The sequence below is a fragment of the Molothrus ater genome, chromosome 9 (genome assembly GCF_012460135.2).
Source record: "Molothrus ater isolate BHLD 08-10-18 breed brown headed cowbird chromosome 9, BPBGC_Mater_1.1, whole genome shotgun sequence".
Taxonomy (NCBI): domain Eukaryota; kingdom Metazoa; phylum Chordata; class Aves; order Passeriformes; family Icteridae; genus Molothrus; species Molothrus ater.
In genome coordinates, this window is record NC_050486.2 from 7,106,071 (window position 1) to 7,129,371 (window position 23,301).

The 23,301-nt window shown below is 42.6% G+C and overlaps 2 protein-coding genes across 2 annotated transcripts in view; one reads left to right on the top strand and one right to left on the bottom strand.

Annotated features, from left to right (window-relative positions):
- The window catches only part of SWT1 (SWT1 RNA endoribonuclease homolog), a 25,207-nt gene extending 16,301 nt beyond the window's left edge, over positions 1-8,906 (bottom strand). The window contains 11 exon segments of the mRNA XM_036387354.2: positions 176-364; positions 1,864-1,965; positions 2,094-2,223; positions 2,824-2,880; positions 3,020-3,091; positions 4,083-4,277; positions 4,280-4,823; positions 5,519-5,577; positions 7,686-7,760; positions 8,663-8,826; positions 8,829-8,906. Of these exon segments, the coding sequence (XP_036243247.2) occupies positions 176-364; positions 1,864-1,965; positions 2,094-2,223; positions 2,824-2,880; positions 3,020-3,091; positions 4,083-4,277; positions 4,280-4,823; positions 5,519-5,577; positions 7,686-7,760; positions 8,663-8,826; positions 8,829-8,871 (1,630 nt within the window). The 5' untranslated portion in view covers positions 8,872-8,906.
- TRMT1L (tRNA methyltransferase 1 like) lies at positions 8,843-23,192 on the top strand. The gene is made up of 16 exons (XM_036387410.1): positions 8,843-8,999; positions 11,536-11,685; positions 12,530-12,592; positions 13,337-13,450; positions 14,439-14,503; positions 14,836-14,965; positions 16,399-16,522; positions 16,937-17,016; positions 17,275-17,521; positions 18,189-18,401; positions 19,195-19,385; positions 20,233-20,311; positions 20,997-21,163; positions 21,366-21,425; positions 21,779-21,905; positions 22,028-23,192. Exons 1-16 carry the CDS (start codon positions 8,870-8,872, stop codon positions 22,338-22,340), a joined length of 2,253 nt encoding a protein of 750 aa, XP_036243303.1. The 5' UTR covers positions 8,843-8,869; the 3' UTR covers positions 22,341-23,192.
- Positions 23,193-23,301: the final 109 nt, after the last annotated feature.

The window sequence follows — 23,301 nt, forward strand, 5'->3', positions numbered from 1 at the left end:
ACATTCACATGCCACAGCCTTGGATACACTCTGAAGGCTGCTGTAAGAAATTAGCTCATGTTAATTAGCAAACAGCAGAGTGAAGAAGTCTCCATTAAACTCAGAATTCTAAGGGTGCCACTAGGTGAAGTGCAAGGATGAAGTACCCAGCACAAATGGATTGCACATGTATTACACATTTTTTGAGAAGCCAGCTGCATGGATTGCCCCCACAGTTTGGAATCCTGGTTCTTGAGACACTTGTAGATGAACTGCACTGCAGGGATAGCTTTGTCCCGAACATGCTGCAACATTTTCCCCTTCTTCAAGTTGTCCAGCTCTTGTAGGACGACCCAGGGAATGATTAATGCAAGTTTGTCAACTCCTGGAAGGAAAAAAACCCACCAATAAACAATGGTATTTGCAGGAGCGACACCATACAGAGAACTTTCAATTCAAGCATCATCTTTATGCAAGTTCACACTTTTTTGCCAGTAGTTTTCATAGTCCTTGCTCAAGAGAATCTAGCATTTGAAAAAAAGCTGGAAAATGCTGACTTCCCTCTTCACTGATTACATAGAAAAGTGACAGTACCAGGCAAACAAAAGGGAAACACAATTTTAATCAGCAGAATACTTTGACAACATTAATAACACATATTTGCACCAATTCTCTTGGCACACACCTGCTGTGAGATGTTGCAGCAAGGTGAAACAGCAGCTGAAATACCAGGCTGCCCACACCCAAGGGACCACAGCAGTAACTGTGCCAAAACAAGCAGCAAAAAAAGCAGCAACAGCTTGTGTTCATTGCCAACCAGCACTCCTAAACCAGGAACAGAAAGTGTGGCTATTGGACCATGGTTTTATTTGTAGGTAAGTATGGGCTGAACTTTAAAGCTTTTATATGAAATACAGGGGTAAATCAGAAGTTTAATGACTGTTCTGCTGGTCACCCCATGACAAATACTTCAATTGTTTTCTTTCTCATTCACATTGTGAGAACAGAATTTTGAAAAAATACATTAATAACCATCTGCTTTACAATAAATAGGCTGGGAATCAGCAGCCTTCTCCAGACAGTGGGTCTGGTGCAGGACCAGACACTGGGAGTTGCAGTATTCTAAAAAGGCATCTCAGTCTATATAAGACAGAGAATTCCTAACCTGAGAGAAGAAATACAGTCTGACACACTCCTGAAAATCACTCAGGCCCTAAGGAAAGGTATTTTCCAGGTGGCTGGAATAAGTGTATTCATTAGCTGAAAGCATCAAAGCATCCTAGGCATTCTGACAGATTCCAGATGTGCCTACCAAGAACTGACATGCACAATCCCAATCCTGCAAACATGAAATAACCAACAGCCTTCCAGAATATTAGAGGCAAATATTAAAGCCAGGGTCTGCATTCTGAATTCCTAAGAAATTGCTCAGTTCTGCCACCTTTATCAAGACAGAAAAAGCAGTGACTGACTGCCTTACACTTTTTAGATAGTTTTATATTTCTAGAAAAAGAAATGCTAAAAGGAGACGAGAAAATAGAGTTATCACTAGTAAGAAGTTAAATGCTTAAATTATGTTTTTAGAAAGGGTTAAGTCTTATTTACTGCTAAGAATTCAAGCATATTCCTTGGAGTATCTGCCATGCTTCTCTGCAGGTACATGGGCTGTAAGCACAGTAGGTTCTGCTTCCACAGGGGAGGTTTCCCTAGGATGCAGCTTTTTGGGTTCACAGAACCAGGCTCTCTGTGTGCCTTCTGCCCCTGCCTGAAACCTGCTGCCTTTTTAAGGAACCCAGGGGGGCTTGGTTTCCTTCAGGTATCCTGAAGCTCTTACAGCATCTGTTTTACTTACAATGTCTTACTCATCAGAACATATTTACATACCGGGTATATCCTCAGATTTCAGGGATCTCACAAACTCAAGGTGACTAATCATTATATTTGTGTCAATCACCACTAGGATGTTCAGACCAGAACTAAAAGCCCCTAGGGGAAAAGAAGAGAAAAAAGAGAAAACAGCAGAAATAATCAGTTATGTGCTCCCTACTCAGACCATCAATAACTGTAATTACTTGTTGCAACTAGAGAGCAAAGCAGATCCCATCATGCCATACCAGCAGGAGTATTTAAATCCTGTTCTGGAAGATCTATCTCCATGCTTGTAAGTTCTCCACAGGTCTGTACTACAGACAGGGCCATCCTCTTCTCCACACGAGCAACGTGCAAGTCTTCAACTATCTGCATCTACAGGGAGAAAATGAGCATGTGTGTAATCCATTGGAAGGAATCACTTCATAATTATTCCCCAAAAAGACACTTTTGCATTAAAGCTGTTAAAATTGCCTCAAAATGATGTCTGAAAAATTTTAAGTCAGTACAGGAAATGAAATCCACGAGAACTTCTACATATTCTCCAGTAAAGACATCCAAAATACGGCCTAGAAAGATTTATGACCTTTCTACATGGTATTCAAAAACTTTGCTGCATTTTTTTTGCTACACAAACTGCAAGTTTCCTAACAGGCACTTCTTAAAAAAATATGTCTCTCTTCCAACTAAAAAGTTGAAGGATGAAAAATGAGATAGCTGGAGCATGTGAACAACTCTGAAGGCCCTTTTGTTGCACATGGTAACAGAAAGACACACTTTATCTCAGAAAGTTCCTGATTAGCAGCACTTCAGCAAGTTTGCTTAGTTTTTTAAATAAATGCTCCACATTTGAGTGTAGATCATGAGTCAACGATGTCAAATACTTGGAAAGGTCATGGAATTGTCCAGTTACACAACCTTGGTGCCCTTGGTCTTTAAGACAACACAGAAGTGTTAAATGAAAGCATTACCAACCTCTTGGTCTGTTTCTGTGTTCTGACTGTCTTGAAGGGGTGGAAAGTCTTCAGAGCCCTGTAGGGAGAATTAAAAACACCACAAATACACACCCTGCCAACACCACAAAATATCAAGGAATACTGAGGTAAAAGGGATCCCTATGCCAGGAGTTTTGGAATACAGCCCTGCAGTGTTAAACAAGTCCCTCACTCACCTTTGGGGCAGGCACAGGCTTTGTGACCTCACCTCCCTGGTAGGAGTCAGATGTGCAGGGGCCCTCAACATTCTAGAAACAAGCAGGAACAGAAGAACAACACATGTCTTAGAGGGCTTTTTAGAGAACACTGGGTACTCCCAAGTGAATAGGGAACCTAAACTACAATTATTAGCATCTATAGTACCATTTTAATATGGCTTAGATGCATGGCTTTCTTTTAAATAAATGACTGGACTACACAGCAAATTCCATCTGAACATTAACCCCCCACCATTTTTTACATTGAAGGTGCTTGACCAGGCTGCCCAGAGAGGTTGTGGAGTCTCTATCCTTTGTCCTGGGCAATGAGCTCTGGCTGACCCTGCTTGAGCAAGGGGGCTGGACTGGATGATCTCCAGAGGTGCCTTCCAACCTCAATGGCTCCCCAGCTTTGCATGTAATAACTCTTAGCACACACACAAAATGCCCACAGTACTGTAACACAAACTGGAATCCCCAAAGTTGCTGGGCATTTTCACCAGAACAACAGCAAAAACCCCATTCTCAAGATCCAGCTTGTGTTTGGCTCTGCACCACAACCTGAGCTTAGAAACAAACCTGTCACAGATAGAAGGGAAGTTCTGCAGCACACATACCAATTTAGTCCCACATCCACCCCAAGCTCTCCAGGCATCACTCCACTAACAATGCTCTGTCTGGCAGCAAGTTTTCATTGCTTCAGTTTATTAATTCAAAAAATGAAATAACCATATCAACTAAAAACAAAAAATCAGCTGATTTATACCTAAACTAAAGTATTCCATGCCCCCAGCAGCAAAGCAAAGCCATGGAAGCATTTGAGCAGACACAGTCCCAGCATCCAAGACCTTTACCCTTCTGGTCTGTTTAACATTTAGCTGAGGAACATGGAAACAAGGTTTACATTAGGATCAGAAAAATCCACCTAGCTAGCTGTGAAACCTGGCTGGATTCTGTCAGAAGACAGTCTGCTCATACAAATCTGCCATTAAGAAGCCATCCTGAAACATCTACATAATACAAAGAACAGGGTTCTAATTACCTGCTTAAAACACAACGCTGTGGCTTCCAAGTCTCCTTCTTTAGTTGCTGAGTGCTCAGGAGCTTTAGGAGAACCAGGGCTGTGTTTCTTGCGCTTCTGAGAGTCCCGTCGTGGTGGAGTTTCAGATGGGGAGTGTGATGATCTGTGTTTACTCGTGTGCCTCTTCTTCTCAGCAAAGTCCTTATATTCTTCTTCTCCTCCTCTTCTTCCCAGAAGCTAGATAATGCACTTGGCTCCTTACTGACAGGTCTGTCACCATGCCCAGTCCCTGTAGAGCTGTCAGGTGGCTTTTTGGGAATTCTGACAACTTCACTCCGCTTTTTTGAGCTCTCTGCCTTTTTATGTGGTACCTCGTACACAGAGGGCTTAAACTTTTCTATCATAGCTTGTTCTGCTTTTAGCTTGAGTTTACAGAGTTCAGCTTTCTCTCTCTTTTTCTTCAGTGCCTTGTCCCTCTGAAGCTCAAAGCTGTGCCAGAGCCTTTTTCCTTCTCTTCCATCAGATTGACTTCTTTCCTTGCTGGCAGTCACCACATCAGGAGTGCGGGTGGTTTTGCCATGTTTGATTTCTTTGGCTTTAAACTGGATCACTATTTTCTTCTGCCTGTCAGTATGAATTGAAGAACCATCTGGGGTTTTGCTTCTCTTTGGAGATTTTTCCTGGGATCTTCCATCTGCATCGTGAAAAGCACGAGAAATTCGGTGTCGCTTCTTCTCATGCCCATCTTTCTCTGGTTTGGACCTACATGAACATGATCAAGAAAGTAATGTAATTTAGCTCAGGTAATGGAAAAGAGCAACAAAAAAGGCATCTGCATTTGATTGAGACAGAACTAAGCATTTATGAGCACCATTCTTAAATATGAACTTGAAGCAACAGTTATCCTTCAAAATAGTTTGACACTGCATTTTTGGATTTACCTTTCTCCACTGTACAGCCATTTTAGCTTTCAGAAAATGGAGAAAAAGCTTCTTCTGCATTCACTACTGGTTTGAGAGACACCCTACAGAGTTGAGTTTCTTCTTATCACACAGATAAGTTTTAACAGCAGTTCAGTGATAAAGGAGGTGTGTTACCTAAAAGGTCAGCTTGGTCACACAGTGCCATAACACACACAGCTTTCAAACTGTTTATCCTGCACTGACTGGGGAACTTGGAAAGGGAGCAATGGAGGGGAATATAATAACATTCTACAGAAATCATTAATTATATGAAAAATTATTAGGAAATTTGTCATAAGAGCAGAGAAAATACTCAGTAATTATATTTACTGTACACTAGGTTTAAAATATCCAAGGTTTAAAATATCCAAAGAAAGACTGGTTAAAACACCATATTTCATTTGGTGAACAGGCTGAAAAAAAGTCTTCAGCATTAAGTCTTCAGCATTGTTATATTTTTAAATAGTTCTTTTTAATGACAGATTGAGAATTTACCTCTGAAGTTCTGTTTCTTCTTTTGCAGTGTGCTTGTAAGATCTTGTGTCTTCAGAGTTCTGAAAAAAAAATTCAGGAGCTTACAGAGGAAACTGCAGTTGAAAAAAAAAGCCTTCATAAGACAATGTCAAAACTGGGTGGTTTGACTGCTTAGAAAAACACCAAGGTCAAAGGGTGCCAAGGATGTGCATGCAAAGATAAGGGTGCAAAGGGTTTAAGAGCACTTCATGATTGAATCATGGAGCACTTTAATGCTTACAAAGTGATTCAAAAGGGTCCACTACAGCAGTGACAAGTACAGACCTGAGATAGTAACATTCCTACCATGATCAATTCACAGGCACTCAGGTAAAACCATGTGCCCACATGTAGTTTTTATACATCTCTGGGTTATAGGACTCAGTTTTCCCCAAACCACAGCAGGGTGTAGGAAGTTACAACAGAGAATGGTAACACATGGATTATTTTGGATAAGGAAGCTCCAGACAGTTCATCCTTTCACAAATAATTCACTCCTTCAATAACTGGGGCCTGCTGACTCAGTGAGGCCATCAGGTCACTGCTGCAGTGATTTGTCCTACCTAGAGAGGCCTTAGCTGGTTTGCTCCCACACTAGAGAGCACTTCATGCAAAAATCAAAGGCTTGCAGAAACCAGGGGAGTCCTAAACTAAGGGAGCTCTGAGAACTTCTGCCTGTGGCTGGTCTGGAGCTGCAGGACCAATACCAGCAATGCAAAGAGCAAGCAGAACTGACAGACAATTCCAAAGGCTCCCCCCGGGGCCACATGCACCCTCCCTGCTGTCCCCAGCAGCTGGAAAGCACTGAAGGAGCTCCCCTGGGGTAGGTGGAGTTCATGGTGTTGCTGGGACAACTTCTGGTGAGGACAAACCCATCTCCAGCTGCTCATTTCTCTCTTCAAGGCCTATTCCCTGACAACCATGAGTTTTCATGACATTTTTAATATCTCTTTTTAACCTACCTCCTCCTTTTCTCAAATGTTATCGTTTAAATTAATCATCATAAGCAAATTTTCCTACTGTTTCTCTTCTCCCAGCACAACCAGTTTGGGGTATAAGGCACCTCCCACCCATGCTGGGATCACACTGCAGGACACTTGCTCCTGTTAGAGATTTCCTCATCTTTTTGCTGTTAAAGCTGTATTCTTCAAACTAGTGAGGCATTAGCAATGGCAATAAGCTGCAGTATGAGGTTTTAAGCCAAGTGTTTACCCTTTGTATTAGAGAAGTAAAAAAACCCAAAACAATAAGGTATCTTAGGATAAGTTATTTTTAAAAGACAAATTGAATAATAGTAAGGAAATCAGGGCAAGAAATCATAGTTACAAACATTTGACTTTGAACAACATTTTCTCTATGATTAGAAAGCTTCTAACATGAATAATTCAGTTTATAAGTCCATAATCGTGCTCATTTATTAACAGCTGCAAAAAAATTGTTGAGAAGACAGGTAAAAGCTCTCTTACTTTATAAATATTCCTTGCAAAATATAACAGGAAAAAAATGTAGCAAATTTAAGTGTGGATTTAATAAACTACTAATTTATCAACTATGTATTACACTTCTGAGGGTAAATAACTTGTCAGAAGTTGGACACAAACAATAAAAAACAATAGGAAGCTACACACAAGTATGAGCAAAAGGTGACAACTCCTGTAGCACCTGCATTTTACAAGTGATTCAGTGAAAGCTGACTCACTAGATACAAGTATGTACTAGAATATGCTGAGAATTTTGGTCATTAATTTATGTCTCAGTGGCTAGAAGGAAATATTGGAGAGTCACTCACCAAAATGCTGTGAAGTGCAACTTGTGGTTAATCAGAAAATTAGGATATACGATCCAAGTTACAGAATAGTGCAAGAAAACAGCACTGGTTTCAGCACCAGTATTAAACCCAACTTTCCTCAAACAGAAAGATACACTAAAATGAAAAGTTTAAAAGTTTCTTATTTCCTGATACCCATACTACTCACAGCTTCTGAAGAAAAACACATTTATCTGCCCAACTCAACCCTCCTGTTGTTCTTTATGACTCTGTCTTTAAATTGGATTCATCCTTCCACCACAAGGCTGCTAAACAATTTATGTTCTCTTGAATGTAGGAGACTGAATTAAGATATAAAACTACTAATAGTTCTGCTCCTACTTTGTCATCCTGGCCATCCAAAGAGACTTCCTTTCCAGACAGTTTCTTCAGCTTCTTTTTAGACATCTTCAAATCCTATTAAAAAAAAAAAAAAAGCGTGTTGTCTTTATTGCTTGTATTAAGTTTTTAGATCCAGATGAGCTAAAAATAAGTTTTAACTGCACAGAGAAAAATACTTTATAATAGCCTTAATAGCCTTCTTTTGTTTTCTCATTACAGAGCCACAGCAGATCTGAACAGGGTTAATTAATTATTCACATCTGAGGGGATGCCAGAGCAGAAATGACAGCAATTCCACCTCCCCAGAGACACCTGTTTTGTACCAGCAAACAAACAAAAACTAGCATCCTTTAACACTGAGGCGTATAACCAAGTTTTAAGACCATCGGACCTTGGCAGGGGCTGCCCAGGGCGGTGTTGGAGTCCCCATCCCTGCAGGTGCCCAAGGAAGGCCGGGACGTGGCACTCAGAGCTCTGGGCTGGTGATCCCGGTGGGGATCGGGCACAGCTTGGGCTCGATGGCCTTGGAGGGCTTTTCCAACCCAGCCGAAGCTGTGACTGTCTAAGGCAGTCCCGGCTGCAGCCAAGGCGGGAGGAACCACAGTGACATCCCGCAGCAGCCCCTCCACACAAACAGCGCGCACCACCAGGAAGTTCAGGGCAGTTGTGGAAAAGCTTCACCCGGAGCTCCCAGCGAGCCGATCCCAGATCCCAGACCCGAGCAGGGCACCCCGGGACCGGCTCCGCCCTCAGGCGCGGGCAGCACCGGACTCTGAAGGAGCCTCTCACGGGGGGCTGAGGGGCGACAGCTCCTGCCTCACTCCCTCCCTCCAAGGGGACAGCCGGGGGGCCCGCAAGGCACCCGGGGCGCTGCCAACAAACACAGCTCCCTTCCCCTCCCCTTCCCTTCCCTTCCGTCTATTTCCCTTCCCTTCCCTTCCTCCCTCCTCAAAGGAGGCCGTGCGCCGCCGCCTCACCCCGCTCGGCCGCTCCCCGGCGGGCCCCGCGGCAGCTGTCGGGGCCGTTCGGGCGGCTCGAGCCGTGCCCGGCACGGCTGCCCCAGCCCCGGAGCGGCTCCTCCTCCGCCGCGGTGCGCGCCGGGCCGGCCCGGGCGCGGCTGGGAAGTGTAGGCGGAGCGGGCCGCCCTGGGCGTGAGGGCTCCGCGGCAGCTCCGCCCCGGGAACATGGCAGCGCTGGAGGCGGCGGAGGCAGCGCTAGAGGCTGCGGAGGCCGCGCTGGGGCTGCGGCAGGAGCAGCAGGAGGAGGAAAACCACAACCAGGACTACGAAGGCGGCGGCGAGCCGGCGGCGCTGAGTGAGAGCGGGCAGGGATCGGGCGGGTTGGGGCAGCCGGGCCCTCCGTGCCGGGGCTGAGGGCGGGCGGGCGCCATGCGGAGCCCGGGCGGGTTTGAATTTACACCCCGAGCTGCTTTGAATTTACACCCCAGGGCCGCTCGCCGTCCCCGTCCGCCCGCGCTGGGGAGCCGTGAGAGGCGCAGGCTCCCGGGTCTCCCGTTTTCCCAGCGCAGTGCCGGGCCACACGTGTTCCCGCCGGGCCTCGCTACGCTTGAACCCACGCTCCTGTCGCTTCTTTCTTCCCCAAACCTACCGGTACTTTGTCTTTGGGGATCATTTATTGTTCCACGAGGTCTCTTAGGGAGCCCTAAGTGCGGCGTGGGCCGCGCGGGCTCAGCCGCGCAGGCTCAGCCGCGCATCTTTGCTCGCAGTTTTTTAAACCCAAACGTGTTTGCGCCATGTGCTCGGGACGAGCCTGCTGGAGCAGGGAGGTTGGACCACCGTGGTCCTTCCGACCTGATCCGCTCTGGGACTCTGGAAATTGGTTTTGCTGGACTTCCAGTTCCCCAAGTGAGCCCTTGCTGCCAGCCCTTTGCTGCTGCAGCATTACGGTTGGAGTGAACTGAATCTTCTAATTAGTTCATTTTTGTGTGTAAATGTACTTTAGGCTCTCTGAAGAAGCATTATTCTGTTTGTGTGAGATCAGGGATTCCCTGTGGGCATTTAAAAACTCTCGACGTCTTGGTTCGGTAGAGCCTGCCTTTCTTCATCATTCAGTGTGAAAGTTTACCTCTCTCCTTGTACATTTACATATTAACTAGCTGTTTTTTACATATATCCGTATTATCCTTTTCAACCATTCTAACCTCTCCACGTGCTCTGAAGATGCAGACAGTCCAACTCTGCTGGGTTTTGTCACTGTACTCTGTATACAGAGAGTATGTACTGTCGCTGTACTCTCACTATACATTTTTGTAACCGTTTCCACTTTTCCTGCAACTAATCAATAGTTGTTAGGGATTTCTTACCAAACATGCTTTTACTTACTCTTTTTCCGTCTGTCTTTGTATTAATAAAGCATGTAGAAACTATCACTAGGAATCCTGCAACTTTTTAATAGAGCAGTAGACTCCATGCAAATCTTTCTTAGGTGAGTTGCCGTCTTAAAACAGGTCTGTGAGGAGCACAGTAACAGTCTCTTTGAAACAATTCACCTCCTGATAGATTTTAAGATAGGTAGAATAATTTTACTCTGTGCTTCTGTTTTTTCAGTTTTGAGCCCCTGTCTTGAGGTATTCCTCCCATTTTTTCTTTCTGTCAGTTTTCATAATAACAGATATTCTTACCTAACAGCAATGTTTAAAAGAAAACAAACAAAAGTAGCCCAGGGGAATCTGAAGAACTGCTGTAAGATCCTTCCAGCCTGTCTTAAGCTGTGGTCAGGACTAGGTGGATAGGGAAGACCAGAGAAATCAGAGAATCATGCAATGGTTTGGGGTTGGAAGGAGCCTTAAAGCCCATCCTGTTCCAGCCCCTGCTATGGGCAGGGACACCTCCCACTATCCCAGGTTGTTCCTTCCACATCCACAGAACAACCATCCATTCCTGCATCCTCTGGAAATAACTTCCAACACAAACCAGTTTGTAGGTCCGTGTTTTCTCCATGAGGTACATCCCAGCCTCTGTGTCAGGACAGACAGCTCGTGGTTGCCTTTTGTGCCCTCTCTGCACCTCCTGTCTCTCCCATCCAGGCTGAAAAGCCTTGGCCTGCTCTGTTGCTTCTCAGTAATTGCAAAGCAATGCCAGAGCTTTATTTGTTGTTACCCATGGTTGAAACTTCACTAGTCCCACCTGTCCCCTGGACTCTTGCTGGGAGCAGGACATTATTTGTAGATTTAAGTGGCTTTCTGAATTCTTTTCTAGTGCTTCCTCATATCCCTTGGAGAGGGATTGGACCATGCCTTCTGGGGAAATTCTACCTCTTCCTTCAATTATTTTCCCCGGGTTTGACTATTCTCCTCATTTTATCTCCCCATCTCTCAGGCTCTTTAAATGCTTGAAATTCTTCACTAGGCCCATCTGCCCCAAGAAGTAATTCATTTGCAAATGCTGATGGCACCAGCACTTACCCTCATCATTGCCTCTGCTGATAGCAAATTCCTCCTTTAGTCCCTTCTTTCATACTGTTTGATTCATGAACTAAACTGTTACCAAAGTTTTTTAGCTGATTGTAAATTGTCTGGGGAATTTGGAGCTCCTCCTTGCCTGCTTTGCCTTGCATTCTGCCACAAAACAATGTGTAAATGTTATTTTGTTCACCTTAAACATCTGATACTGATGTGTGAATAGTCATTTCCCCTGTCTAGGGTTACGTTATTCCACAGCGGTTTCCAAGGATAATTGGAGTGAAAATTCATCTCATACTATTCTCCTATTTAACTGTTTTTCCTCTTTCATGCTTTTAGTCAGCACCAGATTATTGAAAACAAATGAACGTGTTTGTAAAGTTCAGTTACATCGGTGACACTTTTACTGTGTTTTTATTTGGTTTTGAGATGGTTTGGTCTCTGAAAACATGAAAAGCAAGGACGCTGATATGAAAATTCCCGAGTCAGAATTGGAAGCTGAAGACAGAGGAGCAGAGGAAGAACAGCCAAGGGAATCTGATAGCAACATTTTGGATCTATCATCTGATTACCCACGAGGTTTGTTAATAAACTCTTAATATTTGTGCCATGTGCTGGAGGAAACGTAGAAGAACTAGGGAGGAAAGGTAAAGGGAGTGTGTGAAATCTCATTTTAAAACTCACCTCTGTATCCTGCCATGGATCAATTGCTTTGTCTGGCACAAGAAAACCTGAATATTTATCCTGTAAAAACGTTGTAAAGCTTAAAGTTGCTACAGAATCTGTTACAGTGGACTGGGAAGTTCTGTGTGCTGGAATCAATAAAGTAGATTTCAACCTAATTTTCATGGTATTGGCAAATGCTGACTGATAAGTTGAAAAATCAGGTGGTAGATTTAAAGGTTAAATTGTTTACCAAGGGAAGGGAAAAAATGGTAGAATTTCATGTATCCTGACTCCACAGTGAATAATTGTTCTTAAATTTGGTCCACTTACAGTTGATATTTAGTTTTTCCAGTGAGTTCATAAGATGTTTTTGTACTGCTTTTGTGCATGATTTACATTCACTAACAATGCTCAGCAGTAAAACCCAGTGTAAAGGGAATGTGACTTGATCTTTTCAGCTGTTTTTTTTTCAAATTAGGATCTTTCCATCCTAGAAAGTTTGTGTGTCAGTATTAAAAGGAAGTAGAAATATATGAAAATATATGGATCTTTTTAAACAGCTATTCTGGGGGTAATTTTTGAAGTTATTTGTGCTGCCATGGAAGTAAAAGGACAAAACCAAGTATTTCAGTCCCTACTGCAGTCATCCTCTAACAGTGCTAGATTTGATATGCTGCATAGAAAAGTAGCAGTAAACTGAAAGCAATTTTTAAACTAAGAATATTTAATTTCTAAATATTTCTGGCATTTTTTTTAGACAAACATATTTCAATTCAGAGACACCTTGCTGATCTAGAGAAACTGGCTGACCTGAGAGACGGTGAGTTATCCACAGCAGTGTCCCAGAACACAGATCTTTGTGTTACAGGCATTTACATTTTCCTTTAGATTTTATCTTTAACACACTACATATATTTATGATATTTAAAGATGAGGGGTTTTGTAAAAAAAGGCTTTATGAATTATTCTCTTGTTCCTCTCCTAAATTCTGCCTGAGAGGTTGTTTGACATTCAGCTAGTTTTTATTTAGGCTACTGCTTCAAGGGCTTCAACACCTATGTACACAGCCTTGCCTTTGCTTTTTGTGTCTCACATGCAGGATTTTCAATAATTATTTTATATTTTCCAAAATTATTTTATATAGGGGACATTGCCTTATTTTGCAGCTTAAATAGATATCAGCTGCTTGTTTTGTCCAAAGGATTCAGGAGTTGGAACTTTCAAGTCTTTGCATGTCATCTGTAAAGTTCTGTTGTTCCTCAGTACTTTTCAGAAATTTCATTATCTTCATGTTCCTGGAGTAAAAAATACTAGAAACCAAAACCCAAAGGTTGTAGAAGTTAGTGATTTTAAAAGTTTATAGTGATTTTGGTCTATATTCTATGGAGGAGAAAGAGGCAGCCCATACATTTGAAGTTTGTGCATGAAATAGAATATTCCCTGAAGATTTAATCTATAACTCATGTTGGTTTTACCTTCAGCCTTTTTTCTCTTGGCCTCCATCTCAGCTAACACAAGTGATAACTGCATTTCATGTTTCTCATAGTTTTTAATGTATTTTCAGATGAAAGGAAGCCTTGTCCATTATGTCCTGAGGAGAAATTCAAAGCTTGCTATAGCCACAAACTCCATCGTCACTTGCAGAATTTGCACTGGAAGGTTTCTGTTGAATTTGAAGGTAATGGCAATTGGGTTTGAATAGTAAATACTAAAAGAAATTGTGAGTATGTTCTGTGTTTCATGTTTCAAAATTCCTCTTGGCTTGAGCATTTTGTTATCATCTCTGAATTAGAACCATATTTTGACAGAATGAATTTTGAGGTGGGATGTAAAATGTAAATGTGAAAGAACTCTATTATTCTCCAGCCAGAATGGTTACAATTGTACATTTTCTCTTTAGAAAAACACCAATAATTGCATGGCATGTTATGAAAATTACGATAAATTTTTTAAAAAGTGCATAATGAAAACTACTTCAATAAAAGTTTTAGTTATATATTAATACTAATCAGACACATACAGGTGATCAATTTTAGTGGATCATAAAGATTCCATGGGTTCCAATAAACACTTGAAGTCTTTATGTAGTATCAGTACTTAGTAGCTTTAATTGTTTTTTAATGAACTCTGTGATCTGCTTATGACATGCATTAAAATCCCTGCAAGAAGTTTAGGAAGGAAAATAAAGTGAGCAGTGTGTGTTTTTAAAAAACCCAGGTGTATGGGTTTGTGGCAAATAAAGTGACTATTTAGAGGATGAGCAAGATAAAATTGACCTATAAATTTTCCAGCTGGAGTATCAGGTATCTCATTTTGGTTTTCTTTAACTGTGCAACATATGTTTATAGATAAAGTCTTCACACAAGTCTTTTAGCCAGGTAACAATATTTTTGTGAATGACTCACAGGTACTTTTGAATTGGAGACTTGGTGTAGCTTTGTAAGATGCTCAGAGACTTTATTAAGATAAACTTTAAATTCTTTGCATTTTAAAGTTTAAAATGTATAATTAGCTGATAAATTTCCCTGTGCAGAGAGGGAATGTCCCAGATAATTGGTGATGTTCTTTCTCTTGTTGCTGTCTGGTGAAATCTGAAGTGACAGCATGTGGTGCAGGCCACAGACATGCTGTTCATTTACTCTTCTGGAATGGCATTTGTTTTCCAGGGTACAGAATGTGCATCTGTCACTTATCCTGTCGGCCAGTAAAACCCAACCTTGTTGGAGACCAGGTAAAAAGGCTGAATCCCAGAAATTCTTGTTACTGTGCAAAGTGGGGGATTTGGGTGACTGAGGGGAACTTTTGAGATCTGCTTAGTCTCCAAATACATCTTGCTGCTGTGTGTGTGATGCCAAAAGCTTCTTGGTCCAGCATGTGTGATGGAACCCTTGGGTAGCTGCATGTGGCTGTACCTCTCTCACTGGGGGGGGCAGCTCTGGCTGTACATTCCAGATACTTTGTGTGTTTTAGAGGTAACAGATGACTTCTCATATGTCTGTGTTCAGTTCTACTTCAAGCATGTTTTATGTATTCTGGAACTACATAAAAGGCTCTATCTTACAGACATTGTCCAAGATGGGAGCTCATTACCACTGCATCATCTGCTCAGCAACTATAGTACGAAGAACTGACATGATCGGTCACATCAATCGTCACGTGAATAAAGGAGAGACTGAGTCCAGGTTTAGCACAGGTGAGCTCTGACTGACAGGAAACATTCAGTCTTCTTCTGTCATATACCACCTGCAGTAACACAGGAAAAATTCAGAAACAGGGTTAGCCTTTCTAATGAAATATCTGCCCTTAATATTTGAGAACTTTAGTTTCATCAAACTTGTGATTTAGTCTTGCATTGACCAGTTCCTGTGTTCTTACTGAGATTACAAGTACTCCCCTCACCTGTAATGTTGTAAGTACCAGCTTGAGTGTCTCCAAAACAGCGAGGACATGACATCCACAGGGAAAAAAAAAAAGTCCGGAGTAAAGCTTTCTGCAATGAAAAATCCTTATCTTTTTATCCAGACTGAACCAGCCTGGGTTCCCAAAACAAGGTTTTTTCAGTCTCAGAAAGACATGGTAGAGGTGTCAGTAGTTCTTTGGTAAATTGCAATCTACCTGACTTGGTCCATAATGAGACTTTGGTTTCTAAACTTGCATAAACTAGGTTAAAAACATTTTAAATAATTGGAATGCCAGTAGTTTGATGCCTGGGCATTAGTTTGGATGTCTGAAAAGCGATAGTAGTACTACATTCCATATCTTTATAGATTTTGTGCTGTGAAATACATTGATCTCTGTGTGCTTCCCTTCAGAGCTGTGAGTAAAGAATGGCCCATTTAGTATTTTTAACAAAATGCAAGAGGCAGTTTTTCCTCATAGAGGGAGGAGGAATCCGAGGTTTTGTGACCTGTAGGCACTGGGCAGCTCTTGGGGCCCCTGATGGTGGAGCAGATACACCATGTGTGTGTTTGAAAGCCCTGAGAGGGGCAGGGTCATATCCAGTTGGTACAAATTTTTCCTGCTCGTTCCCAGGTACATTTTAGACTGTGGGTGAACTGCTCAGAGGAATGGCAGCCTGTGTTTACAGTTTCAGATCTGAAAGCTTGTTTTGCCACAGGCTGTCTACACAGAGCTCTGCTGCTGGAATTGTCCATGTGCCTGTGCTGTTCATGCACATTTTGTGTGGCTGTTCAATAACTTAAAACAGATCAAGGATTTTTGCAGTTCATTGAGACACATGTAGGACTTTGATAACAGGGTTTTAATTAATTAGCAATGTATTACGTTTAAACGTGCAAAACAGATGTGCTAAGTGTCAGGTTCAGGGGCTGACTTTCTTAAACTGGAGTGGATACATAAGAGCCCAACTGAGAAACAAATCTGATGTTTTATGAGAAGAAAATTGTGGCAGAGCATGATCTTATTTGCCACTTTTGAGATTAGAATATAAATTGTTGCCTGCTTCTCCCCTCATCCTTGTAAACTGCTCCATGTGCTGGTTGGATTGCAGCATAACCTAGACTTCTTGCTTTGTGGGAGCAGTTTTTTAGTGTAATTTACCAACTGTGTTAATATTAATTTTAGTTCTCACCAATTCTTTCCTTCTGCCTCAATTACTTGTTTCAGTTCGTGCTCCCAAGTCATCTTACAAAGTGGTGAAGGAGTCAGCCACAGATGTGCAGGTTCTTCCCAACCACTCCACACCCCAGAAAACAGATTCCTATTTTAATCCTAAAATGAAACTCAACAGGTGAGAGAGCAGGGAGTGGGAGGATGCATCAGAGGGGTGGGAAGTTTGTAGTGAAAAATCTGTGTTTTTAAAAGCAACCCTGCAAAACTTCTGTTCAGAGGGAAGGAGAAAGGAATTTCTCATCAGAAAACTCTTCTTGACAAATAATATTTATACCCAAAACCACTATATGTGAAATAGTGTCATTTCTGGAGTTATTAAGTATTTTCCTGCAATTAGTAGATATTACTTTAAGAATACGCTGCTGTAGAATTCAGCTTTTCAGCATAGCTGAGCTTTTTATTTACAGTTCTTCCCTGTAAAAAGTGGAGTTTAGCTTAAATATCCCACTGTTAGGTTAAAGGGAGATAAATAAGAAGAAGGAAATAGAACTGTTCTCTGAATTTACAGACTGTGGCCATTTTTGTCTTGCAGGCAGTTGATATTCTGTGCGCTGGCCGTGCTTGCTGGGGAGCGCAAACCCATTGAATGTTTGGATGCTTTTGGTGCCACTGGTAAATCCATTTCTTTAATAGTTTGGGTTTAAATCCAATAGGAGGAAGCAGCAGAAATTCATAACTGACATCACATACCCAAAAATAATGTCAGATACACAATAATTCTCTTCCTTAGGCAGAGAGTCCTGAGCTTCCATACAAAAAGACAGCTGTCAAAAGCTGTATTAAGGCTTTTAAAAAGGCTGTAAATAATATTTAAGTTCAGTGGTCTTAAAATCAGTTGTCTTATTGTCCTTAAATTTTGTTTTTCCACAGGAATCATGGGGTTGCAGTGGGCAAAGCACCTCAGAAGTTCTGTGAAAGTTACAATTAATGATTGTAATGAAAATTCTGTGACAATGATTAAGGAAAATTGTCATTTAAACAAAATGAAGGTGAAACTGAACAGTAGGGAAGAAGACAATGGTGAAACTGTGGGAAATGGAGAAGAAAATAGTGACACCATTGAGGTGACAAAAATGGATGCCAATGTTGTCATGCATTTGAGATCATTTGATTTTATGTAAGTGTTGAATGTTTCTGTCAGTTTTCTGTTTTAGTAATGACACACCCCACCCCACTTCCCAGTATGTGATTATTTGGAGAAATTGGCATGATAAAATAATCAACCAGCAGTCACTTGAAATGTAATTTTGTCCCAGAAATGGTGTGGAGACAGAACTTTAATCTTAAGTGTTTTTAAAAGTGCTGGAAAAATATTAGTTTTTATGACATTCAGAATGGGTTACAAATATACATGAAAATTTTAACCCAGGCTGGGGTTTTTTTTTAATAACTTCATTGTTTGTTTGCTGAAGGGAAATACCAAATCAGTTTTGGGTTTTTTTAAAACTTGCTTTTAGTTTAAAATGCTGTTTGTTGTGTCTCCTGTTTTTATCTATTTTGCAGCATATTAACTTTGAATTAAAGCAGGCTGATTCTTCCAGGTTGGGTATATAAATGCATGCATTCAAACCCATTCAAACAGATATCAAAATAAGTGGTGGGATTTTTTTTGTGTTATTAATGACTGACATTCAGATCTAAGCATTGCTGGAAGTTTTAGTCCTGTTCCTTCTTTCTGTTTTAAATGTGATCATAGATGAAGGTTATAAAACAGTTTTTTCCTCAGTGTAAAGCCAGACTTTGGAGCATTTACAGACACTCAGTGGTACATCCTTTCTTTTCAGCCATTTGGACCCCTTTGGAACTTCTGTGAATTACCTGGACTCTGCCTTTAGAAATGTGAGAAACCTTGGCATTGTGTCACTGACATCCACAGACATCAGCTCCCTCTATGCCAAGGCTCAGCACGTGGCCCTGCGTCACTATGGCTGCAATATTGTCAGAACAGAGTACTACAAGGAGCTGGCAGCCAGGGCTGTGATTGCTGCTGTCACCAGGTACTGCTCAACCATTTCCAATTTGGGTAAAAAATTATTAGGTAATTATTTGAAATAATTAGTGACTGGGCAAGGTGAAAATGCATCAGTAGGGTGGGGGGGTGAGATGGTAATGTGAAAAAAAAATACCCAGACTTGCAAACTCTTCTATTTCTCTATCAATTCTGCCATTTTAAAGCTCCATAGGACTTCCCAAATACAAAATAAACTGCTTGAATGGCTCCCAGCTAAGCCTTTCAGGTAGACTTGCTTCAGTGGATGAACCTGATGTTCACTGCACATCCTCATACTTGAGGTTAAAAAGATGGATGTGCTTACTGACTTGTGAAATCAGTTATTTGCATATAGATACCCTAACTAAACTCAGTCTGTTAAATAAATGAAGACCTAAAACCTAATTGGAGAAAAAAGGTAAGAGGAGGGGAAAACTGCTTGGGAAAGATGAGGAGGAAGTGAAATAACCAGAGGTTTTGAGAATGCCAGAGCACAAATGCTGAGCTGAACATGTTTAGATTTCCCTTGTCCTCTCCCTGCTCATGTGATGATGCAGGTGGCAGTCCACTATTTCTAGCTGTGATAAAAAGAAGTAAAATTAGATTTGCTTGGCCTGCCAGGGAGGCCACAAAATGAGGCACTTCAGAAAGAACACTTCCTCCTGCTCTCTCAACTCTTTAGTAGCTCTCTCTAGGAAGGGAACGAGCTCAAGAACCGTGCAGCAGGTTCAGGTGTCCATGGCAGTGTTTGCCTGCTGAATTCAGTACAATTTGGGCTTTGTGTGTGTTTGTCCCCCCAGAGCTGCAGCTCGCTGTAACAAGGGCATTGAAGTGCTGCTGGCAGTAGCTCTGGAACACTTTGTTCTGGTGGTGGTCAGAGTTATACGGGGCCCAACCACTGCAGATGATTCAGCAAAGAAGGTCCGATACCTCATCCACTGCCAGTGGTGTGAAGAGAGGGTTTTCCAGAAAGAGGGCAATATGGTGGAAGGTAAATGGCTTTTCTTTTGCAGTTTGTCTCTCTGTTCTGTGCCTTGTTTATATTTACATCCCATTAGTAGCAATTCCCTTGTATGTAACAATGTATGTGAGGTGGAGAGGGTGCTGTGCTTCATGGCCATGGGCTGGATTGGTTGTCTGCATGGATTTTCCTGTAAATGGACTGGATTTGTGGCACAAATTGCTCAGGTTGTGGCTGCCCCATCCCTGGAGGTGTCCAAGTCCAAGTTAGACAGGGCTTGGAGCAGGCTGGGCTAGTGGAAGGTGTCCCTGCCCATGGCAGGGTGTGGCACTGGACAGGCTTTAAGATCCCTTCCAACCCAGACCATTCTGAGAGTTGTTTCTACACAGGACACCCTCCCAGCCTGCTCTAGCTGCTGGAGCTGCCACGATGCCCGCTATGTCCATGGATCTGTCACTTAAGGAAAAGCCCTAGGATAGGGATAGCCTTTGATACTATTGGGTTCCTTCAGATGGCAGCAGCTAGATAGCCTTTGGTGTCAGATTGCTTTTCTGCTGCATTTCAGTTCCTTAAAATGCAGTGGACTGAGCAGTCTGGTTTTCCCCTGCTGTTGTTAATGGGTTGTCCCCACATACAGGTTAGCAAAGACAGGAGACAAAAATTGCATTCCTGTTTTAACACTGATTACCAATCAAGTCATCAATCACTAAATCCCACCATGAGCTGCTTGGCAGAAGTGAAAATACTGTCACACTTCTGCTGTTGACCTTCCAAATACCTCACTGAAGTGAGCTCCCACTGCATCTCTCTGTCTGTGCAGTCACACAGGCATGGCTGGCTACTGCCAAACAATTCACATGCTGTTTTTCTGCTGCAGAAAACCCTTACCAGCAGCTCCCCTGTGACTGCCATGGCAGCATGCCTGGGAAGACAGCAGTGCTTCTTGGTCCTCTCTGGTAAGTTCACATCACAGGACACATTTGGAGAACCACTCTGGTCCAGGAGCTCTGCAGCTCAGCTGTTCATACCATAACATTTTTTATTTTAGCACTACAAAAGGAGGTACAGCAATCAGCAGGAGCTCAGGAAACAGAGTGTGGATTTGAATTTAGTGGGGTATTCAGTCTTTCCTTTTGTTCAAACCAGTTAATAAATAGTAACATATTTTAAATTCCACATTCAGTGCACTTATGGAATATGTCCTGCACAAGAGAACCTGCCTCTTGTGTTCCTCTATTTGCCAAAAGTAACTCCTGTTACTCTAAACTTGTGGAGAATTTATTAAATAAATCATTACATGTGCTGATGGTAATAAATACTACATTGCTCATTAATTAATATTTGTAGAAACAAGAATAAATCATTTAAAGCCTTTAAGCTATTTCAAATCAGTATTAAAAATTATTGGCAATCAACAGCACCTTTCTTGAGGGGGTTGAATGACTTTCTCTACATCTTAGGGCAGAAATTACTGTTCTTGAGATCTTGATTTTTAAATTATTTTTTAAACAAGACCAGTGTTGTTGTCATTGCAAAAAAATCAATTCAGTGTAACATAATTGCTAATCAATTTGGGCAAGAGAATTTTGGAGCAGCTTCCATTAAGAAGCCTTAACTTTTGACTTCTCTTGTGTTTCATAGGTCAGGAGCTCTCTTTAACACTGGATTCCTCAGGAGGATGCTCCTGGAGGCTGTGCAGTATGGCTTGGATGAAGCTCAGCCACTTCTGAAGACATTAGTTTGTGAAGCAGAGTGCACAACTCCCAAACATTTTTCTACCCACAGTCCTGGTGATGAGAACAAACAAGGTAAGAAAAGGGGCAGCCTGTTCACAGAGAGGACTGGCTTTGTGGTGATTCTTAGAGATGCTGATCCCTGATAAGTTACTTAACAGCAGTGTATCCATAGAGTTGAATGCACTATTGAATATTTGAATTATTTCATTCTGTGTAATTAAAGCGTTTTGCCACTTTACAGTAGAATTAATTTTGCCTTCTAATTGTATTCTAGAAGAGTGTGGTGTATATATTAGAACACAAAATACTTCTGCAGAATCCTACTTAGTACATGGTAAGTGGAGCATTTTGGTGTAGCTTTTTTTATATTTAACAGTATTGCACTCTGGAGTTTTTTCCCAGCCAGTACTGATTAGATTTTATCTTTATCCAGAATCATATTTATTGATAAAAGCCGAATGCCAAATACTCTATGAAGGCCACTGTAATTTACTTGTTACTACTGAAAATGGCCTGTTGATTGAATTCCAGCCCAGTTTTACCTCTGCAAACACCAGCTTAGAAAAGCAGGCACTCACCTGAAGTTGCTGCATAGCTTTGTTTTTGTGTGTGCTGTCTGAGGCTTTGCTGGTGTTTTTGGGGTGCCTGTGAGTGCTGAGTGGTTTCTGTGGCCTTGTTGTGGTGCAGGCAAGAGGAAAAGCGAGGAGGTGCTGCGCAGCGCGGCGAAGCGGCAGCGGGCCGAGCACTGCGCCGAGCACCCCCCGTTCTACTACAACGTCCACCGGCACAGCATCAAGGGCATGAACATGCCAAAGTAAGTGTGGCTTCACCTTCCAGCCCGGTCTGACACTGACACACAGCTTGTTCTGAGTCAGCCCTGGCAGCACCGTGTCCATTCTAAATGTGGGAATTTGGTTTTGCTGCCTTTCTTCCCAGGTTAAATAAGTTCCTGAACTATCTGTCAGAGGCCGGATACCGCGTGAGCCGAACCCACTTCGACCCCATGGGAGTCCGCACCAACGCACCCCTGGCGCAGTTCAAGACCATTCTCATGAAGTACAGCACTCCCACCTATGTGGGGGCACAGGCAGAGGGCCCTGTGCATCTCCCCGGAGAGATCCAGGTGGGAGAAGAGGTTCCAGCTGCTGCAGTGATGAAGGTGGAGGAGGCTGAGGGGGCGGAAGATAAATCCGGGGTCGCCACCACCGTGTTCACAGAGTCCTACCCCACTCACTGTGCTGCTGAATAATGCAGACGGGTTTGTTCATCAGGATGTTACAGACTTCCAGCACACCCTGTTCCAGTAAACCACTCCTTCCTCCCAAGCTGGAGTTTGACCGTTTTGAGCTGCCTGTTGTACTTGGAAGGGACAGTTTAGACTTAGGTAACAGAATTTAGCCCTGATCCCAGCATGGCTGTGGTCACAGAACCAGCACTGTGGGAAGGCTGTGGAGTTACCTGCTTTTATGTTCACCTCTTTTTCACACTGAGGCATGGAGGCTGCTTCCCAGTCTGTCCAAGCCTTACTGCCAGCACAGCATCCAGGAGGTGGGACAGGGCTAACAGTGTTCAGCATTTTGGAATATGACATTATTGTGAAACAGCCTGTTCCTAAAATGCATCATTCCTAAAACCTGGCCAGCTATGATCCAGAGAGAGAGGGCATTTAAAGGTAACAAAATAGCACAGATAAAATGCCCTCTGAGTTAAAGCCAGGCAGTCCTGCCTGGGTGCAGCTGTAGCTCCAGGTTGCACATGTAACTCTCCATTCAGGTCTGTTTCCAGGGTTCTGCCTCCAGGCAGGAGCTGATCCCAGGAGAACAGGAAGGACTGGTGACACAGCTGCTAGCGAACTTCAGTTTGTACCCAAATCGTAGTGAATTGTGTAGTCACTCTAGGTAGTTGTCTGCTCAGAGCTTACAGTGGTTGTGTGCTGCAGAAAGGTACAGGGACAAGGGACCACACTGGACCTTCAGGTGAAGTTTGTGGTGAGTTGTCAATAGTAACTCTGAGCTAAGATCTCTTCTGTGAAGGAGCAAAGCTGCCAGGTGTTGGCAGTTCTGGTTTCCTTAAATACATGGCAGCATTCCAGCCAAACGAGCTTGCCTTTGTCCTTTCTTTCCCCCACACTTAGTTCTGGTATCTCTGGTATTCCACTTGAACAGCTGTCAGCAGTGGTTGCCATTTCTCACAAGTTTGGTGTTCAGCCT